This window comes from Mirounga angustirostris, unplaced genomic scaffold, assembly GCF_029215605.1.
Source record: "Mirounga angustirostris isolate CCGP_5_RB_7025 unplaced genomic scaffold, mMirAng1.0.hap1 SCAF_2, whole genome shotgun sequence".
Taxonomy (NCBI): Eukaryota; Metazoa; Chordata; class Mammalia; order Carnivora; family Phocidae; genus Mirounga; species Mirounga angustirostris.
The window spans coordinates 32,535,519-32,557,125 of NW_026991710.1; the positions used below are offsets into that span (position 1 = coordinate 32,535,519).

At 38.8% G+C, this 21,607-nt stretch overlaps 2 protein-coding genes across 6 annotated transcripts in view; one reads left to right on the plus strand and one right to left on the minus strand.

The window, feature by feature from the left end:
• Positions 1-7,879, plus strand: part of WDR19 (WD repeat domain 19) — a 100,131-nt gene extending 92,252 nt beyond the window's left edge. The window contains exon 37 of the mRNA XM_045881308.2: positions 7,598-7,879. The gene's annotated coding sequence lies outside the window, so the exon portion shown is untranslated. The remainder of the gene's footprint in view (positions 1-7,597) is intronic.
• RFC1 (replication factor C subunit 1) overlaps positions 4,411-21,607 on the minus strand; it is a 91,456-nt gene continuing 74,259 nt past the window's right edge. For all 5 annotated transcript variants that reach the window (XM_064584384.1, XM_064584383.1, XM_064584381.1 and 2 more), the window contains 8 exons: positions 21,484-21,579; positions 21,260-21,358; positions 18,953-19,107; positions 18,737-18,854; positions 16,953-17,098; positions 13,521-13,734; positions 11,752-11,943; positions 4,411-10,553 (listed from right to left, as the gene is read on the minus strand). In XM_064584384.1, the coding sequence (XP_064440454.1) occupies positions 10,470-10,553; positions 11,752-11,943; positions 13,521-13,734; positions 16,953-17,098; positions 18,737-18,854; positions 18,953-19,107; positions 21,260-21,358; positions 21,484-21,579 (1,104 nt within the window). In that variant the 3' untranslated portion in view covers positions 4,411-10,469. The remainder of the gene's footprint in view (positions 10,554-11,751; positions 11,944-13,520; positions 13,735-16,952; positions 17,099-18,736; positions 18,855-18,952; positions 19,108-21,259; positions 21,359-21,483; positions 21,580-21,607) is intronic.

The window sequence follows — 21,607 nt, forward strand, 5'->3', positions numbered from 1 at the left end:
AATCCTTTCCATCTCCCTATAAAATTTCAGAATCAGCTTGTCAAATTCTATTTTTAAAGCTTGCTCAAATTATGATTGGGATTCGTTTCGTTTTCCTGTTGCTGTATAACATCATAAATTTAGCATCTTAAAATAATATACATTAACTATGTCAATTTTTTTATTGATAGTTGATATCAGTTGTTTTCGGTGTATAACATAATGGTTATATATACAGAAATGATTACCACAGTGAGTTAACATCCACACCACACAGAGGTACAAATTTTTGTTAATGAGAACTTTTAAATCTCTTAGTAACTTCCAAATATATAATATGGTTAACTATAGTTAACATGCGGTACCTTATATCCCCCAGACTTATGACCTTGTACCTTTTGAGCACCTTCATCCATTCCACCCACTCCCCACCCCAGGCCTCTGGCAACAAATTGTTCTCTGTATCCATGAATTCCAATTTTTTCATACACATAAGTCAGACTATACAGTATTTTGTCTTTCTCTAATCTCACTTACCATAGTGCCCTCCCCCTCAGGGTCCATCCATGTTGTTGCAAATGGCAGTATTTCCTTCTTTTTTTATGGCTGAATAATATTCCTGTGTTTATGTGCATGCATGCATACACACGTGCCATTTTCTTTATCCAGTGTAGATGGCCACTTACGGTTGTTTCCTAATCTTGGCTATTGTAAATAATGCCAAAATGAACATAGGGGTATCTTTTCAAGATAGTGATTTTGTTTTTCAGATAAATACCCAACAGTGGAACAGCTGGACCACATGGTAATTCTATTTTTAATTTTTTGAGGAACCTCTATACTGTTTTTCCCTGTTGCTGCACCAGTTTGCATCCCTAGCGGTGCCCAAGGCACCTCCACATCCTTCCCAGCACTTGTGATTTCTTGTCATTTTGGTAATAGCCATTTGAACAGGTGTGAGGTGATACATCATTGTGGTTTCGATTTACATTTCCCTGATAACCTGTGATGTTTAGCAGCACCCTTTCATGTACCTGTTGACCATCTGTGTATCTTGTTTGGAAAAATTTCTATTCAGATCCTATGCCCATTTTTAAGTGGCTTTTTTTCTACTGAACTGTATGAGTTCTTTATATTAACCCTTTATCAGATCTATGATTTGCAAATATTTTCTCCCAATCCATGTGCTGCCCTTTCATTTTGTTGGTGGTTTCTTTTGTTATGCAGAAGTTTTTTGTAGTTAGGATAGTCTCACTTGTTTACGTTTGCTTTGCTGCTTTGCCGCCTTTGCTTTTGGTGTCAAATCCAAAAAATCCTTACCAAGACTGATGTCAAGGAGCTTATTACCCCCTATATTTTCTTCTAGGAGTTTTATGCTTTCAGGTCTTCTGTTCAAGTTTTTAATCCATTTTGAGTTGATTTTTGTGTATGGTGTGAGCTAGTGGTCCAGTTTTCCCAACACCACTTATTACAGAGACTCTCCTTTCCCCATTATATATTCCTGGCTCCTCTGTCACAAATTAATTGACCATATATACATAGGTTTATTTCTGAGCTCTCTAGTCTGTTCCACTGATCTTCACATCTACTGTCTACTATGTGACTGTTTTTATGCCAATACCATACTGTTTTGATTACTATAGCTGTGTAATATAGTTTCAGGAAATGTGCCTCCAGTTGTGTTCTTCTTTCTCAAGATTGCTTTAGCTAATCAGGATCTTTTGTGGTTCCATACAAACATTAGGATTGTTTATTCTATTTTTGTGAAAAAATATCATTGGAAACTGATAGAAACTGCACTGAATCTGTAGATTGTTTTGGGTAGTAAGGACACTTTAACAGTTTTGATTCTTCCAATCTGTGACCACAGAATATCTGTCTTTAATTTCTTTCACCAATGTCTTACAGTTTTCAGCGTACAGGTCTTTCACCTCCTTGGTTAAATTTACACATAAGTATTTCATTCCTTTTTTATGCAGTTTTAAGTGGGATTGTTTTCTTAATCTCTGATAGTTCATTATTAGTGTATAGAAGTGCAAGAGACTTTTATATATTGATTTTGTATCCTGAAACTTCACTGAACTCATTAGGCTTTAACGGTTTTTTAGTGGTCTTTAGGGTTTTCTATATATACCATGTCATCTGCAAATAGTGACACTTTAACTTCTTCCTTTCCAATTTGTATGCCTTTTCTTTCTTTTTCTTGCGTAACTGCTCTGGCTAGGACTTCAAGTACTATGTTTAATTAAAAGTGGCAAGAGTAGGGGTCCTTATCTTCTTTCTGATCTTAGAGGAAATGCTTTTAAGCTTTTAACCATTGAGAAGGATGATAGCTATGGGCTTCTCCTATATGGCCTTTATTATGCTGAGGTATGTTCCCTCTATACCCACTTTGGTGAAGTTTTTTAACATCAGTGGATGTTGAATATTGTTAAAATGCTTTTTCTGTATCTACTAACTGATCATATGATTTTTATTCTTCATTTTCTTAATGTGGTATATCACACTGATTGGTTTGTAGATGCTAAACTATCCTTGCATCCCTGGAATAAATCCCAGTTGATCGTGGTGTATGATCCTTTTAACATTTTTGAATCCAGTTTGCTAATAGATTGCTTAGGATTTTTGCATCAATGTTCATCAGGAATATTGGCCTATTACTTTATTGTGGTATCCTTGTCTGGTTTTGGTAGCCAACTAATGCTGGCACATAAAATGAGTTTGGAAGGGTTCCCTCCTCTTCTATTTTTGGAAGAGTTTGAGAAGGATTGGTTTGAATGCTTTAAATGTTGGTAAAATTCACCAGTGAAGCCATCTTGTCTTAGACTTTTGTTTGCTGAGAGGTTTTTTGATTACTTCAACCTCCTTTCTAGTAATTGGTCTGCTCAGATTTTCTGTTTCTTCATGATTCAGTCTTGTAAGGTTCTATGTTTCTAGGAATATTCCATTTCTTTTCTAAGTTGTTTCATTTGTCGGTGTGTAGTAGTTCATAGTAGTCTTTTATGATCTTTTGTATTTGTGTTATCCGTTTAATATCTCCTCTTTCATTTCTGAGTCCTTTTCTCTTGGTGAGTCTAGCAAAAGGTTTATCTATTTTCTTTAACCGGCTCTTTTTTATTGCTGTTTTTTATTGTCTTTTTAGTCTCTTTCCTTTATTTCTGCTCTTTGTTATTTTCTTCCTTCTATTAACTTTAGCTTAGCTTGTTCTTTCTGGTTCCTTGAGGTATAAAGTTAGTTATGTTTACCTTGAGATCCTTCTTGTTTCTTGATGTAGGCATTAATTGCTATGAGCTTCCCTCTTAAAACTGCTTTTGTTGGGCGCCTGGGTGGCTCAGTTAGTTAAGCAACTGCCTTCGACTCAGGTCATGATCCTGGAGTCCCGGGATTGAGTCCCACATCGGGCTCCCTGCTCAGTGGGAGGTCTCCTTCTCCCTCTGATCCTCCCCCTCTCAAGCTCTCTCTCATTCTCTCTCAGATAAATAAATAAAATCTTAAAAAAAAAAAAAAAAACTGCTTTCACCGCATCCCTTAAGTTTTGGTATATTGTCTTTCCATTTTCATTTGTCTCAAGATATTTTTTCTTTTGATTTCTTCTCTGACCCACTGGTTGTTCCATACCATGTTGTTGAATCTCCACATATTTTTGAATTTTCCAGTTTTCTTCTTATAAATGACTTCTAGTTCCATACCACTGTGGTTAGAAAAGATGTTCAGTCTTCCTAAATTTATTGACTTGTTTTCATAGCCTAACCTATGATCTGTCCTCGAGAATGTTTCATGTGTGCTTAAGTCTGTGTATTCTGCTTTTGGATGAAATGCACTGTAAATGTCTGTTAAGTGCGGTGTTTCCTTATACTGATTTCCTGTCTGGATGATTTATCCACTGTCTGTCCCCTACTCTTACTATATTGTTATTTTTTAGACCTTAATTTTTGCTTTATATCTTTAGATGTTTCTATGTTGGGTGCATACTTAAAATGTTATATCCATTTTTGTGTTGACCTTTTTTCATTGTATAATGACCTTCTTTTGTCTATTACAGTCTGTTTTAAAATCCTTTTTGTCTGGTATAAGTAAAGTTATTCCAGCCTTCTTTTGATTTCCATTAGCCTGGAATATCCTTCCCATTCCTTCACTTTCAGTCTGTGTCCTTAAAACTGAGTCTCTTGTCAGCATCAGGATAGATGGATATTGTTTTTTAATCCATTCAGCCACTCTTCATCAAAGGATTTAGCAATTTGCATTTAATTATTGACAGATATGGACTTACAAAATAGCCAGAAAACCATAAAAATGGCAGTAAGTCCATTGTTCCTTTCTTCTTTTTGATTTAATGACTTTCTATAGGGGTATGCTTAGATCCCTTTTATCTTTCGTGTATCTACTGTAGATTTTTGTTTTGTGGTTACCATGAGGATTATATTCAACCTATTTTAAGTTGGTAAGTTCTGAGGCTCTACATTTTTTTTTTTTTTTTTTTTGAGGCTCTACATTTTTACTCCCCATTGTTTTTACTGTCATAGTTTGTATCTCTGCATCTTGGGTGTCCATTACTGTCATGATGGTTATTTTTATTACTTTTGTAAGTGATTAACCCACCACCATTACAACAAGATTATTCTGAAGTTATATATTAACCTTTAAGCATTCAGATTTATACTTTCATATGTTTTCCTCTTATTAACCAGCACTTCCAGCTTAAAGAAGCACCTTTAACATTTCCTAAGGCTGGTCTAGCGGTGATGAACTTCTTAGGTCTTCCTTGTCTGGAAAACTGTCTTTCAGTTCCGAAGGACAACACTGCCAGGTAGAATATTCTTGGTTAGCATTTTTCTTTCACAGCAGTTTATGTCACGCCACTGTCTTCTCATCTGCAAAGGTTTCTACTGAAAAAGTTGCTGATGGTCTTACAGGGGTTCCCTTGTATGTAACAAGTTGCTTCTCTCCTTTCGCTTTTGGCAATTTAATTATAATGTGTCTTGGTGTGGGTCTCTTTGGGTTCATCTTGCTTGGAACTCTGAGTTTCCTGGATCTGGATGTCTGTTTCCCCAAGTTAGGGAAATTTTCAGACTCACTCCTCTCTTTTAGGACCCTTATAATGTGAATATTGGTTGATGTTATCCCATAAATCCCTTAAACTGTAATCACTTTTTTTCATGCTTTTATCTTTTTGCTGTGCCGATTAGCTGAGTTCCATGGACCTGTCTTCAGTTTCATTGATCCTTTCTGTTCATTTATTCTGCTATTGAGACTTTTTATTGTATTATCCAGTTCAGTGGTTGTATTCTTCAAGTCTGTGATTTGTTTAGTACTTTCTTCACTTTGTTAATGAATTGTTTTTATGACCATTACTGTAAACTCTTTATCATGTAAATCACTTACCTCCATTTCATTACGGTCTTTTTCTGAGGTTTTACCTGTTTGTTTGGAACATATTCCTCTGTTTCCTCATTTTCATTGACTCTGTGTTGGTTTCTACACATTAGCTAAGACAGCCACCTCTCCCAGTCTTGAAGGAGTGGCCGCATGTGGGAAATGAGCCTAACCATTCAACACTACCCTGGTTCTTCCTTCTTAGTTGCTCCCAAGACCTGTCAGTATCCTGAAGGGGGAATCTCAGTCAGCACCTAGATGCAGGCTGATTGGAAGGTGAACCTTCAGGCCACAGTTATTAAATTAAGCAAATAAGCCTCTTTCATAAAGACCGGCCATTTCTGTCTGCTGCCTCTGCATTATGGCCTGGAAGACTAGCTGGTTAAGAATGGTTTCTGTGACAGTCCAGTTGGGACTTGCAAACGTAAAACCCTGATGGCCACCAGAGTTAGGTGATTAAGGGGTGTCCCCTGGGTGGCAGCAGAAACTGGAGTGCCAGACTTGTGCACAAGCTCCTTTTTGAGAGAGCCACCTGGCACAAGGCAGAGAAAGAACACAAAGATGGTGCCTGCTAGCCCTGCAGTCTCAGCAGAGTGTTGCAGCTGGCCCCTAAGTATGTGTTAAATTAGAAGCCTGCCCCTCAAGCCAAAGCTTTTAATAGGCCTTTTTCACATAGACTGGGTGCACTTCAGTCTGCTACCTCTGAGCTGGGCCCTGGGGGATTAGCCACTGTGGGTCCATGTGATCTCATTTTGAACTGTTTCCTTTTAGTTCTCATGGATACAAGGCCCGTTGCCTTTTAAAGCTAGAGGTTTTGGAGGCCCATCTCTCAGGTGGAAGTCTTAAAAGTCAGGGCATGAAATGGGGGGTCCAAAACCTTCACTCCTCAGGGAGAAAGCTAGGAGTTGTTGAATTCCCTCCTGGTTGTGTGTCTTCATTGGGGGGGGGGGGAGAGTATATGGCAAAATTTTCTCACCCTCTCCTACCTGTTTTTGATGTGGGTTTTTTCTTTTTCACCTGATATGCAGCAGTTGCTCAGCTAGTTTCTGGATCTCTTTCAGAGGGACTTGTTCCATATGTAGCTGTAGATGCACTGCGTCCATAGGAAGAGGTAGTTCAGGATCTTCCTACATTGCCATCTTGAACCAGAACCTATCTACCTCACAATTTCTGTGGATCAGTAATATAGGCACGGCTTAGCAGAGTCTTCTGTTCAGGATCTCAAAAGGCTCCAAGTTGGTTGGAGCTGCAATCTAATGTGAGACTCTTGTCCAGCCTGTTGGTGAATTCCATTCTTACCGTGAGAGTACCGGGGCCCTCAGATCCTAGAAGCAGCCCTCAGTTTTCTAACACATGGCATTCCCTTAAACGTGGAACTGTGCTTCTTCTAGTCCAGCATAAAAGTCTCTTCTAAGCCTGTGAAGTTCAAGGGTTTACATGGAGTTTATATGCAGATTTTCGGGATATTATCCCTATCATTTCAGTAGTTCTGGCAAGCCCAAACTCTATTCTCTCTCTGAGCTAGTAAGACTATGACTTCACGGTCCTCATGGACTTACCCTCAGGTGCAAACACATATGAAGATGAATCTTACCCAGTGGACTTCTCTTTTTTCAAGAGTTTACACCTTTCCAATCTCTACCAGCTTTTGGTTGCTCTTCCAATGCCTTTGAGTAGTTATATTTTGTCCTGAGTTTGTAACTATTATCTGCAGGAGGATACTCTGCAATTCCACCAAAGGAGGATCTTATGTTTTTAACATAGACTCTCTCCACACTATCCCTGCGTTAAAGTAGAGGCTTAGTCCCATGGTTCCTATATGGAAGTTATGATTATGCTACAATTGTGACTATAAAAAGTCACTATAAATGTCTTATTGTACAATGAATATTAGCTGAGGCTACTGTTCACTGACTCCTTTTAGAGAAGGAACCATTAATGACCATTCAGTTTCAGGAAAATCTTCATAGATTGCTGAGCACTTACCTTGCAATTTCCCATTCTTACCAGGAAAGTGGCTATTACCATCACCCTCACTTTATAACAGTTTAACAGTTCGCATGTACACTTTCAGATTTAAACTCAATACTGATTACAGACCAGAGGTTTCTAACTTGAATAGTCATCCTGCTCCACATTCCAGAAATGAGCAAAAACTTCTTTAGTATAGCTTGGCTTCATTAGTGCCTGCCAGTTACTTAAACATTCTAAAGATGTGGGGCTTGGGTTTTTTTTTCTTTTCTAGATATGTTCCTGCTGAAAAGATTCCACAGGAGGCCAAGTTTCTACTCCTGGTGGCTTTTGGATACAGAAAAAAGAAAGACTCTCCAGGTCACAGACATTGTACAGTTGCCATTGTAGAGTGGCAAAACAGTGACATATAGCCTTGCTGTTTGTTATACTTTGTAGAGTTCCTCTTCAAAGTCTTACATATACAGTAGCCTATGATGTAACTGTAAATATTCAACTTTTTGATAACTTTTATATTTTGAAATATCTCCTTTAAAATAAAATTGTTGATTAGATATTTGTAATGTTTTCCTGGATTTGGAGATAGAAAAAGGGAGACAGCATTGTGAAGTCTGGGCAGCACAGACATTAACACTTAAAAGTTTGAAATGAGAAGTTTAGCACAATCAGTCTTAGAATAAAAACACCAATTTGAAAGAATGAAACTATAAACCACAAGCTATCTCCTGAGTTGTTAATTCCTTTCACAAAATTAAATCATTTGATTTCCCCTGAAGATGTACATTTTCCAGAATCTTCCCCATATCACACACACCGCCATTTTTCCTGCATCAGTATATGCTTCCTTGTCAGCCAAAGCCAATGTCACCAAAGTCTGAGCAGCTGGCAGAAATGAGGCAAATAGCCTAACTCTGAATGTTAACAGCATAGCCACCAGCATCCTGAGTATTACAAAGGTACCTGCAAGCCTATGGTAATACCCAAGGGACAATAATGTTTTATCACATCCAAGTATCCACATACATGATGCCTCCAACTTTATGATCTGATCTTCCTCCCACAAAGCCTGGCTAGAGAATAGGCCAGAGGCCTTGGCTTTACTAAGTGATACAAGTCATTATCATTAAACCACCTATCATCCTCTTGTTTTCCCATTATCACTGGAGGGATGTTGTAAAGTTATAGGAATAAGAGCCATAGGCACTTAGGATCTGTGAGAGTAAAGCACATCATATCTGGGGAGTTATGGGCTTTAAACATTCACTAATAAGCATAATTACACCAGAACTTATTTAGGAAGATACTCCTCCCAGTACATACAACACTGCTCCTTGTTAATAACTTCAAGAGGCCAAATAATGTTGCTGCAATAATGGACCGCAAAAACTTAAAAGGATGAAGGATAAAGCACAGTAGTTTGTAACAGCTTCCAAAATGGCCAAGACACAATGGATGTCAAAAGAAGTATGCAGTTTTATTCTGCAAAGATACGTGGCCATCACGTAGCTCCAGCAGATCCATGTTGTCCTCCTATTTTAAAGAGCGTATTTATAACCTCTAACTCTAAAAGTTATTTATCTTATACATTGATTATGCCAATCAATCACAGAGTATTTAGAATTATTAACAAAATCATAATTTACAAGTAAACTCATATTCATTGTTCTGGCTGCAAGGAGATTACACTCCCTTTCCTGGCGAATAAAAAACAAGTAGGCAGACATGACTTTCATATCAAAAAGCAATAGAAACAGAAGAATATGCGAAAGAAAGCCATGCTCACCCCACTGGTGAGGTGAGGCAGTCGTCAATCAAGGAGATCTTCACTGAAGCAGAAGTTTCGAGCTGGGCTTTAACAAAGAGAGGGGCAAGACTGAAGGCAACATTTTATTCCCATAATGAACTTAGTCTACATGAAAGACATTTTTCACACTGGTAAGTACACTTTAAATGTCTCAAGAACTTCATGTCTCACCTCCCAAACAATACTGTCAATTACTTAAAGGGAGGAAATAGTATCCTAATTTTACATTCCTTTTAGCACATACCTCTGAACATTTCCTGACAAAATTTCAAAACAGCTAGACAGCTAAATTCCAGGCTACTTGCACAGCCTCAGAGCTACTCAGCAAGTACAGTTACAGGGACAATCTAAAATTCCAGTATGGTTTGTGGAATCAGTCACAGGGCAGAACCAGAGCTCCCAGAGGCAAACAAAAGCCAGCATTCATTTTGTCCCAAGTCAGAGTGAGACTAAGATTCTGACCTGACCTAGACCCTACTGGTTTGAACCTGATGAGTTGAGACTCTGGAAGGCTAAAAATGTGGCAATCCTTTTACAGCCGCCCATCCCCCCCAGTGATGCCACAGAGGCCTGTCCATGACATGCTGTTCACAACAGAGATATGGCTGGCACTCATAGAGGTAATCAAGTTGGGAATGAGAGTTCTGACTGTCTAACGGCCAAAGTTCTGCTTCACACAACTGGTTAGTGAGGAAGAGTTAGCTTTTTACCCAATCATTTGCAAACTAATAAGGAATGTAATATACCAACATACTATTTTACTGTACAAGATGACATTTTTAAGAATTTGCACATGTGTCATGTGGAACATGTTTATTCCTGATTTATATTTTGTAAGATATTTGACAATATACAAAGAACACCAGTTCTAGGTGGTGACTGTTTTGTATTATGATTTATTTACAAAATTTCACCACATAATAGTAACTACCTTTTTAAAAAAATCGGCATCGGTCCTATAATGGCCATTGGGATAAATTCTTAAGCCTACAAAAGTTGCCTTAGTACCAATGTTCCCAGGCATATACTGTTAACTAAAATCTGACTCCAAAGCTCACATGTAGTTTCTGATTATACAGTCAATATGAAGCACAATCTAATTAGATTGACAGGGGACAGTGGAGGACCCAAGCAGTCCTATCAACCTCTATAAGAGGTGTATGTTAGCCTACCGGTTACATCCCTCTAGCTGTACCACCGTTTATTTATAATGGGACCACTGAGTTGCCCCATTATGCTAAAATATGATTCCTTTGGAAAAAACAAGGCATTATCTAGACAAGCTAGACGGGTCAACGGGGTGAGTAAAAAGTGGCTGTCAGTAGTGAAAAACAGTTTCATTTCATTTCTTTGAACTTTTTCCTTTTCCTTTTCTGGACTCCTTATCTTTTTCTGATTTTGAAGGCTTTGAAGATTTTGTCTTTTTCTGTTGGGAGAGAAGAATGCACGAAATAGTTAATAGCTGTCTTTATGAGGGAATGAAATAAGTCAATTTCTACAATAAAGCAGATCTTTACCTGCAACGTAATAGAAAGGTTGCAAACATCTTCACCTACCACCACTCCAGATGAGCTTACTTTCAAGGAACAACTGGGCTAGTTGGAGCCTTTAACTACAGAAAAGCTATTGAGAATCTAGAACTAAGACACGTTCCCCAGGCATAGTTTCTTGGATTTAGGAGATAGGTATATTTAGGAAAGAAAAAATGAGCAGGAGATATTTTACTAGTAAGGTAATATTTTAATGAAGAATTTCCTTTTCTTTCAGTTTCCAATTAGAGATCTAAACACGTTCGGTTTGAGAAGGGGAGAGAGGGAGACAACCTCTTATGTCTACACAAGACTAGAGAGCTACATTGCAGAAGGCCGCTTTTCCTACCCTTGCATATACAAAACAGAAATGAGGGACAAGAATGACACACACTAAGGAAAGAAGAGAACACAGACTAGATTCCTTTGCCTTAGCCAAAGGTAAACAGTAGGCTGGTACCATAAATGGTTTTAATCTCTCCTAGCACAAGACAAGATTGTTTCAATCTGAGAAATTTCTATAGGCAGTTCAATGGCTATAGCAAAACACAAATTACAGAAGAAAGAGTTTCACTGAAAATGTTTTTCTTAATTAAACTGTAAAAATATGTGTCTATAAGGGCGCCTGGGTGGCTCAGTTGGTTAAGCGACTGCCTTCGGCTCAGGTCACGATCCTGGAGTCCCGGGATCGAGTCCCGCATCGGGCTCCCTGCTCGGCAGGGAGTCTGCTTCTCCCTCTGACCCTCCTCCCTCTCATGCTTTCTGTCTCTCATTCTCTCTCTCGCAAATAAATAAAATCTTAAAAAAAAAAAAAAATATGTGTCTATGGTAAAGCACACACGAATGACCAAATAAAACTGGTACTTTTTCTAACAGCATATGACCATCATATGATGGCCTATTTTCTTGCCTTCTTCCACTATTATAAGCAGCTATTTATAAGAATAAAATCTATACCTTCTCTACCCTCAATGTGATGAATGTAAAAACTTAAAAACGGGCCCTGAATAATTTCAGAAGGCGAGCTGTACACAAGAAAAGATAAACTACCAAGGGAATATCATGGCATTTCTTGTCTGTAGCTTAAAATACTACCTTGATCATTGCATCAGTTTCCACAGAGTCTTGGTCTTTCTCATCAGATTGAGAGTCATCTTCATTTAACTCTTCATTGTATTCAGAATCCAGTGCTGGGCCTGTGCTGTGTCTAGGTGTCTTTACTGCCTGAAGTGAATATGGAGTAAGGTGGACTTCCTTATTGTAAGTTCTTGTGAAGGCTGCTTTCACCTATAGGAAAGGAATAGAAAGAGGCTGTTAAAAATAAGTGCCAAACAATCCTAATTTTAAACCAAAGGTTTTGTGAGATCCTGCAAGATCCTTGAAATAGTCTGTGAAATATTTACGCATGTACATGTAAGTGTACTTATATACATTGTTCTACGGAGGAGTTCTATGTTTTTCATGACATTCTTAATAGAGCCCATGACTCGGGCGCCTGGGTGGCTCAGTCGTTAAGCGTCTGCCTTCGGCTCAGGTCATGATCCCAGGTTCCTGGGATCAAGCCCTGCATTGGGCTCCCTGCTTGGCAGGAAGCCTGCTTCTCGCTCTCCCACTCCCCCTGCTTGTGTTCCTGCTCTCGCTATCTCTCTCTCTGTCAAATAAATAAATAAAATCTTTAAAAAAAAAAAAAAAATAGAGCCCATGACTCAAAAATAAGAACTAGTATTTGGGAACATTAGGCAGGAAAAAAAAAAACAAAAAACTTTAGCTCATCATTTTTGCCTTAATAGTGCATCCCACAGTCCTACAAAGTGAGAAGCATAGTGAATCAATAAATCAAAAAAGACTTACAATAAGGTACAAGTTAAACTTGGCCTTTAATTACTACAAAATACATAAATTACCTTTATCATAAAATGGTTAATTCAAAATACTAAGTAACTTGAAAGCCTTAACTTGAAGCTTCTAAACATAATTATAGAATTAGTCCTTGAATTCTAACAATGGAGGTCTCTCATGAGAGAATTTACCCATAACCATAAAGTCAGATCAAAATTCTAGAGAAGGTAAGCCATAGAGAATATATCTTCTAAAACAGCACCAAAGTGGGGCGCCTGGGTGGCTCAGTTGTTAAGCATCTGCCTTCGGCTCAGGTCATGATCCCACGGTCCTAGGATTGAGCCCTGCATTGGGCTCCCTGCCCTGTGTTCCAGAAGCCTGCTTCTCCCTCTCCCACTCCCCCTGCTTGTGTTCCCTCTCGCTGTGTCTCTGTCAAATAAATAAATAAAATCTTTAAAAAATAAATAAATAAAATAAAACAGCACCAAAGAAACAGGCAGAGTGTGAGGTACTGGATATTACAGATCCATGTTACGTCATTTTAGTTTTTTCATGCTCATTATATAAAGAAAGTAGGGAATACATTATTACATAGTAAACTGTCCAACTATAATAAATACTAAGTTCACAGATTAGACAGACTGAGAAAAAGTATAAAAATCCTCAGCCAATAAACACATCTTTCTTCTCATAATGTATTACCACCACCTGACTTACTTCCCCAGGCTCATCCATCCGACTTTACATGGAATACATTTATATACTGGCTTCTCAGATTTCATGTCTTGCTTTTCCACTCAACATAAAGCAATGATAAAACTACAAATAGTTAAGGTCAAATCCAGAAGTCCATTCTTAATTCTGCACTCAAATAGTATCTTTGGAAAGCATAGGCCGTAAGAAGCAAAAAGCATTTAAGGGGAAAAAATTAAACCTTTTTAAAGCACCTACAACATCTCTGAAATACTCCTACTACAAACTTGTAATCACAAAGTGACGGAGAACCAGTGAGTTACACAATTTACCTTGGGGTCCAGCTTGGAGAAGGGACTAGATTTGCCTCCCCAGCTGCTAATTTCCATGATATTCTCAAAGTCTTCTTTCATCAAGTAGTAGGTGTCCATAAGAGCAATAACGTCCTGTACTCCTTCTACCCCTTGTGAGGTCAAGGGCTGTACAAGTGCATCCCTTACATGGGACAGATAATCCATGTTTACAGTCCTTTTGCTGGAATAAGTTCTTAAACCAAAACAAAAGAGACATAACTGTAGTCAGTGGCAAACTACCACCAACTCAAGTCATAGTGTGAAGTTCAATCCACTTTTAATAATGCCCAATGTAATGTCTACTATTTAACAGCTGGTAGAGAAAGCCTAGCACTACACCATCAGGATGATGGACACACACCAGTGTGCTCAAAGGGAATGAATTTTCTACTTCTCTGGATCAGTCAATGAAAAACACAAATGTAGGTTCTACTTGCAACCTACTCTCAAGGCCTGGGCAACAGGATTTCTATGTGCTCATACTTAATATAGCCAAAGATTACTCATTCCTAGTTCCAAATATTAAAAGCATCAGTAAAAGGCAGTGAGATTTCCTACCTCAAGTTCCACTGCTACTTACTACATGACGGTCTGCAATACCTTTTCATCTGATTATAACATACAAAATTATATATGAATATTTCCCTCATATTTCCTAATAGGGTTACTCTGAAATCTTTAGTTCTAGAGCAGGGCTTTCCCCAAACTAAGAAAACTGCAGAAAATGTCCCTGCACAATCACAAGGTAGTCCACACTTGTGAGGGGAAGGCTTCAGGAAAAAGTCTGCTGAGAACTACAATGTTATCATGAAATGACTTTCTCTCGTGCTCTTAAATACTGTCACTCAAAGACAGAAAATAGATGAACAGAACAAAATGCCACCAATCTAAATCTTTCCAATCCAGCTGCCTCCATCATCAAATGAGGCAATTATATGCGTGCATAATCCAAACGAGAAACCTCAAAAGCTGTTAGGCTTCAGAACCCATGAAAATGTTAAAATTATTAATGGGTCCTGCTCTTGCCTTCAGGTAACTGAGTCTGAACAGTTCTCTTGATTAGAAATCTAGAACCCTGCCCCCAACTGTTTTACTACGTAGGCAAAGAATCCAAAAAAACCCTTATTTTAAATTTACCCATTTCCTCTAGATTCAGTCTTCTATAATCAAGCACAATTAGTACTTAAAGACAAGTATGAGCCCTAAGCCTAAGAAAATCATGAAACTTTTTCAAAAGTATTCTCTTATATTTTGTTACATTACTGTTATCTTTTACTCCAAATCACAGAGAATTCAACTCTAGAAAAGTCTAAAGGTATCTAGTGTTCCTAAATCAAGGGTTCTTAACCTCAGAAATCTGTAATTCCCCTAGCATTGTTTGTGCATTCGCACATTTGGGAGTAATAAAGATCAAAGAGCTTTCAGATTCTCAAAGGCATCTATAACCCCAACAAGAACTAATGATAAAATCGCACTTCCAAAAGTTCAATGACTTAATCAGGGTTAAAAAGTTAAATAGGGGGGCGCCTAGGTGGCTCAGTCATTAAGTGTCTGCCTTCAGCTCAGGTCATGATCCTGGGGTCCTGGGATCGAGCCCTGCATCGGGCTCCTTGCTTGGCGGGAAGCCTGCTTCTCCTCCTCCCACTCCCCCTGCTTGTCGTTCCTGCTCTCGCTATCTCTCTATCAAATAAATAAATAAAATCTTCAAAAAAAAAAAAAAAGTTAAATAGGAAGGTCCTAATTTACTTTAAAAATTGTGAAATTCACTATAGATCCTTTGATATGACAATGTCCTGTGTGTGATTCATTAGGGAACATTTACCAACCAATTTTATATGCTGGATGGGTAGGCCTCAGTTCCTACCACCAGAAATGTTCGGTCTAATGAGAGAAGGGGACGGATACACAAAAGCACAGCCACAAAACAAAGTGGAAGTCCAGTGCTCACAATCTACATGAAGGGTGGGGGAGTCAAAGGCAGATACCCCTAGGGCACAGGGATACATCACCTTTTTAAAAAACAGAGGGCAAGGAATAGGAAAAGAGCTCAAAGCCAGGCCTCCCACTTGAGCAATGAGAAGAGCAGTGGGAAATGCAACCCTTTCTAATTTCTAGAGGCCATGGACATCCCTTGGCTCATGGTCTTTTTTCCCATCTTCAAAGCCAACAATGTAACATCTTAAAATCTCTTTCTCTCTGACTTGATATGGCTGCCTCCCCCCCCCCCCACTTTTTTTTTTGGTAAAGATCCTTATAATTACACTGGGCCTGCCCATATAATCCAGGACATTCTTTGCATCTTAAGGTGGCAATAAATTTGTGTTATTTTAAACCATTAAGTTTTGGTAATTTGTTACAGCAACAATAGGACACGATTACAAGAGTGGCAAAAAAAGACCCATGCCATAGGCTAAGAAGAGGGACCACAGTAGGAAGTAGATTTCTACAGGAAGAAGAAAGGAACCATTTCAGTTCAGCTTCAGAAAAAAGTTAAGAGTGGACCAACGTTAACATTCCCTCCAGAGATCAGAAAGAGAAGTAAGACTGCTCAAGTAGTTCTTCGTGGTTAAAAATAAATTCCTTAAGTTCACTTAATATTTATGCGCATGCACATTTTCTAAGTTTCTAAACTTTAACAAATTGTACCAAATAACAAGAATTTTTGGACTTCATTAAACTTCTCCAGGCACATTGATTTTCAGTCATCTGCATGTCTGCCTCCTACTGTTATATGCTAAACTGTGTCCCCTACCCTAAATGACTAGGTCAGTTTACTACTAGGATAGGTACTACAACCTAGTATCCTACTAGGACTATTTAAATAGTCCCCTTTTTCCTATTAAATTATTTGGAAGCTGAGACATTATGTATGCCTACTAGTAACAGGCATAGTCATGATAAATAGTAGCCCTACCTCAGATTTACATAGCTTTAAAATTTATCTTAAAGTTATGGCACATCTACCAACTGGGCTTATTCTCCAAAGTATACTTTTAAGTGACAAAACAAGTATTATACTAATTATAGATAATAAAACTCAGGCCCACAAAATATAAGGAACTTATCCAGGATCATTTATCTAGTTCGCAATAAAATCAAAACTGAGGGGCGCCTGGGTGGCTCAGTCGTTAAGCGTCTGCCTTCGGCTCAGGTCATGATCCCAGGGTCCTGGGACTGAGCCCCACATCGGGCTCCCTGCCCTGCTGGAAGCCTGCTTCTCCCTCTCCCACTCCCCCTGCTTGTGTTCCCTCTCTCGCTGTGCCTCTCTCTGTCAAATAAATAAATAAAAATCTTAAAAAAAAAAATCAAAACTGAAACACAAATCTTTTGACTTATGCTATCCTCACTGGACAGCGGTTAAATAAATACACTACACTGATAAAATGCCACACATGGACTAATACCACTTACCTAAGACTCATGTGCAGTGCTAGGTCCTGTACAATACGATCATGTTTGCCGGTAGATGAGTGCTTCCCCAACCAGCTTGGGAAGGTAGGAAACTGAGTCATGTACCCCCTCATTAACTCTCCAGGAAGAACACTGGCATAAATGGCCTGAAAAAAATCAATTGCCGTCCACAATTTGAATTCAGTACAAAGTTGCTTCCTACACAGCTGTTGGCTTCCAAAGAGTCTGGAGCAAATGAAGCAACACTGTCCCAGGTACCTAATTCCAGGGCATCACACCCTTTCCCTCTGTCTCTCATCTGTCAGTATGGGAAACCACTCCCGGAGAAAACAACGTTATCAGTCCAATACATGTTATAGCCTGCAGAGAGATCATCTGGCAGTTCGGCCTCCTCAACCAACTGATCCCAACATACCAGTTACTGCATGATGCAGAAAAGACTTTAAAAGGAATACGACTGGGATGCCTGGGTGGCTCAGTCGTTAAGCGTCTGCCTTCGGCTCAGGTCATGATCCCAGGTTCCTGGGATCAAGCCCTGCATCGGGCTCCCTGCTTGGCAGGAAGCCTGCTTCTCCCTCTCCCACTCCCCCTGCTTGTGTTCCTGCTCTCGCTATCTCTCTCTGTCAAATAAATAAATAAAATCTTAAAAAAAAAAAGAGGAACATGATTGTCTTTAACATAAACTATTGATAGCACAGGTAGATCAAAGCATGGAAAACTGAATAGAGTATTAAGTAAACTGGTACTTGAGAAAAGATTTTTACAAAGGTATCCTTGATATCTTCTAGATCCAGGGCTCATACTTTTTTAGTTGGAATTATACATAAATTTTGTATCCTGCTTTATTCTAATAATATTCTCTCATAAGCATTTTTCATATTAGACAATCTTTATAAATAATTTTAAGGAATGCATAATATTCCATCAAGAGTATTTACCATAATTAATCATTCTCCAACTTCCAGACATGGAGATTTTCTCCAATTTCTTACAGTATCAAAACTCATGTAATATTTTTGTACATTCAGCTCTCCTATGTTTAAAGTTATTTCTTTAGGATAAATTCTTAAAGATACAATTATTAGTTTAAAAAATGAACACTTGTAAAACATAAGAGAAAGGATTCTTTATATCCAGAATGAATCTTTGTTTTTTGTTTCCCAACAATGTATAGGTAGAATTAAGAGAGGAGTAGGCCTTCCAGAAGTCCCTTGCATATTATTACTTGGGCCAATAATGCTGTATAAATATGCAAAACTCAAGAAGAAATAATATTCTTAATTATGAAAGTTTGCAAAACTCTGTTTTGAGTGAAAGTTACCACCTAAATAAAGTACCAGTATAAAGCTGCCTCTTCAGCAAGGAAGAAGACAATCAGAATTCACATATCAGAGAAGTAGCTGCTGACCTGCCCTGGCTGCATCTTCAAGTAGGAGCTACTTAGTCACCATCGGGGAGACTCAAGAATAACAAAAAAGAAAGGCATTCTTAAGGTAAAACAGAGCAAATAAAGCTTTTGACTAACACCTTATTTATGTCCAGAATCTAATGTTCCTATTTCCATATGTCCATTTACATAGAGACATTTTGAAACCCTGAAAAGTAAGGCTATTTTTATGTTTCATTTTTATTAAGAAATAGACAATTGTGACCCCAGAGTATTTTAATCTAGAACAGACTTTATTTTTGCCGTAAGAGCCATAATGTTTCTCTGGTATTTCACATAACTACAGGAGCTCACAGCTCTTCTATTTTACCTAAAGCAGAGTCTGCATCGTGCTTACCTGTGCGGGCAGAAGACTCCAGTTTTGCTTACTCCGGATCTGACGGTCCACTAGGTCACCATCGCATATGCTATCTGCTGCTCTGCTTAAAAGCATCAGGTGCTTTTTCATGTCACCCCTGCATAAATAAAGCAGTCTGGATCACACCACTGTCCATACCTCCTACTCCTCTCTCCCAGGAACATGGCCTACCCCTCACTAGCTCTGAACACTCACCCTGCAGCTACAGGCTTCACGTGTATGTAGTTCTCCTGGACAAAGAGGGGTGCTATTGAGTAATCATGAAAGAACAGATCGGACTTGTCCACAAGTGACATATGAGCAGTCTCCTCTCCAGCTGCAAACACCTTCCGGGCAACATCAAATGGGCCCTAAAAAAAGGGAAGGACACACCTAGTAGGACGGCCAATGTCCAAAATACTGACAACATCAAATGCTGGCAGAGATGTGGAGCAACAGGAACTCTCATTTATTGCTAGTAGGAATGCAAAATGGTATAGTCACTTGGAAGACAGACTGGCAGTTTTTTTACAAAACTAAATATACTCTTAATTGTCCTCCTTGGTATTTATCCAAACGAACTGAAAACATACTACACAAAAAACCTGCACATGGATCTTGACAGCAGCTTTATTCATAACTGACAAAACTTGGAAGCAATCCAGATGTCTTTCATAAGGTGGATAAACTGTGGTACATCCAGACACTGGAATATTATTCAGCACAAAAAAGAAATGAGCTATAATAAGGCCATGAAAAGATATGTAGAAACCTTAAATGCACATTACTAACTGAAAGTAGCCTATCTGGGGGTGCCTGGGTGGCTGTTGGTTAAGCGTCTGACTCTTGATTTCCGCTTGGGTCATGATGTCAGGGTCGTGAGATCGAGCCCTACATCATGGAGCCCACTTAAGATTTTCTCTCCCTCTCTGTTTGCCCCTCCCCCTGCTTGCACTCACTCACACGTGCTCTCTCAAAAAACAAAAAACAAAACAAAAAGCCAAACTGAAAAGGCTATATACTGTATGATTCCAACTACATGACATTCTGAAAATGGTGCAACTATGAAGACAATAAAAAGATTAGTGATTGGGCCACCAGGTGGCTTAGTCAGTTAAGTGGCTGGCTAACTCTTGATTTCGGCTCAGATCATGATCTCAGGGTCATGAGACTGAGCCCCGTGTCGGGCTCCACACAATGTGGAGTCCGCTTGTCCCTCTCCCTCTGCTCCTCCCCCTGCTCATGCTCTCTCTAAAATAAATAATCTAAAAAAAAAGATTGGTGATTGTCAGGAGTTGGGGGAAGGAATGGATGAACAGGAGGAGTACAGAGTATTTTTAGGGCAGTGAAAGTATTCTGTGTGATATACAATGGTGGATATAAGCTATGATACATCTGTCAAAACCTATGGAATGTACATCAAGAGTGAACTAACCCTAATGTAAACTATGGCCTTTGGGTGTATCAGTGTAGGTTCAACTGTAACAAATGTACCACTCTGGTGGGGGATATTAATAGTGGAAAAGGTTGTAGGAGTCTGGAGGCAGGTGATAATAAGGGAAGTCTTTGTACCCTGTGCTAAATTTTGCTATGAAACTAAAACTGCTCTTAAAAAGTGTATTGATTTAGGGACGCATGGGTGGCTCAGTCGGTTAAGCATCTGCCTTCGGCTCAGGTCATGATCCCAGCGTTCTGGGATCAAGTCCCGCATCGGGTTCCTTGCGAGGTGGGGAGCCTGCTTCTCCCTCTGCCTGCTGCTCCCCCTGCTTGGGTTCTCTCTCTCTCTCTGACAAATAAAGAAAATCTTAAAAAAAAAAAGTTTGATTAAAAAAAGGGGGGGAGAGAGGGGGTTACAAACACTACTTAATCACTGCTCTAACTGTAATAATAAATTGACTAGTGACTAGGTGAAATAGAACACAGATAATTAATACCGACTTCTGGTTTCAAGTTTCAGAGAGGTTATTAAATTATAGGCCATTTGAGGGGTGCCTGGGTGGCTCAGTTGGTTAAGCATCTGCCTTCAGCTCAGGTCATGGTCCCAGGGTCCCGGGATTGAGCCCCACATCGGGCTCCCTGCTCAGCGGGGAGCCTGCTTCTCCCTCTCCCACTCCCCTTACTTGTGTTCCCTCTCTCTCTCTCTCTGTCAAATAAATAAAATCTTTTTAAAAATAAATAAATAAATAAATTATAGGCCATTTGAAACAGATTATTCTTAAAGTTCCAAAACTTCAAACCATGGAATCTATACATAAGGGACTCTGAAAAGACCATTTTATAACTACTGAAGCATGAATATAATTTAAAACTTCCATTTCTCATAATTTACAATGTACACTAATAGTCCTTGAGGAAAAATTCATTTGAATTAGAAAACCTTTTAGCAGCTTTCTTATTATAAATATCCATAGGTTCAATAGGTGTGTCAAGGAACTATAATAACTACTTCTACTAAGTTAATATGAGTAGAACAAGAAATGCTTTAGCTTGAGAAAGTAACTAAGAAATGGAAAGTTATTTTACCAGTCTGATATCCTTCTTGGCTCTATGAGAATCAGCCTTGGCCTGGTCATAGGTTAGTGCCTTACTTCGTGCACACCACATACTCAGATTGTGTAAAACCTAACAGAAATCATAAATAAGACATGGTCAAGGTGAGACAATAATGCCATTCCTCCTCTCTGAAAAGTTGAAGGCATTAATTCAAAAGAATCAGCAACTATTAACGTAATATGTATTTAATTTACCTGTCTGATATCTTGATTGGCTCCCAAAATTATTTCATTCATAGCTGGAGGGGGGACCTTCAAACCCTCTTTAAATGCAATAGACATCATAGCACCCTGAAATTGACAAAGGGGAATCCTAAAT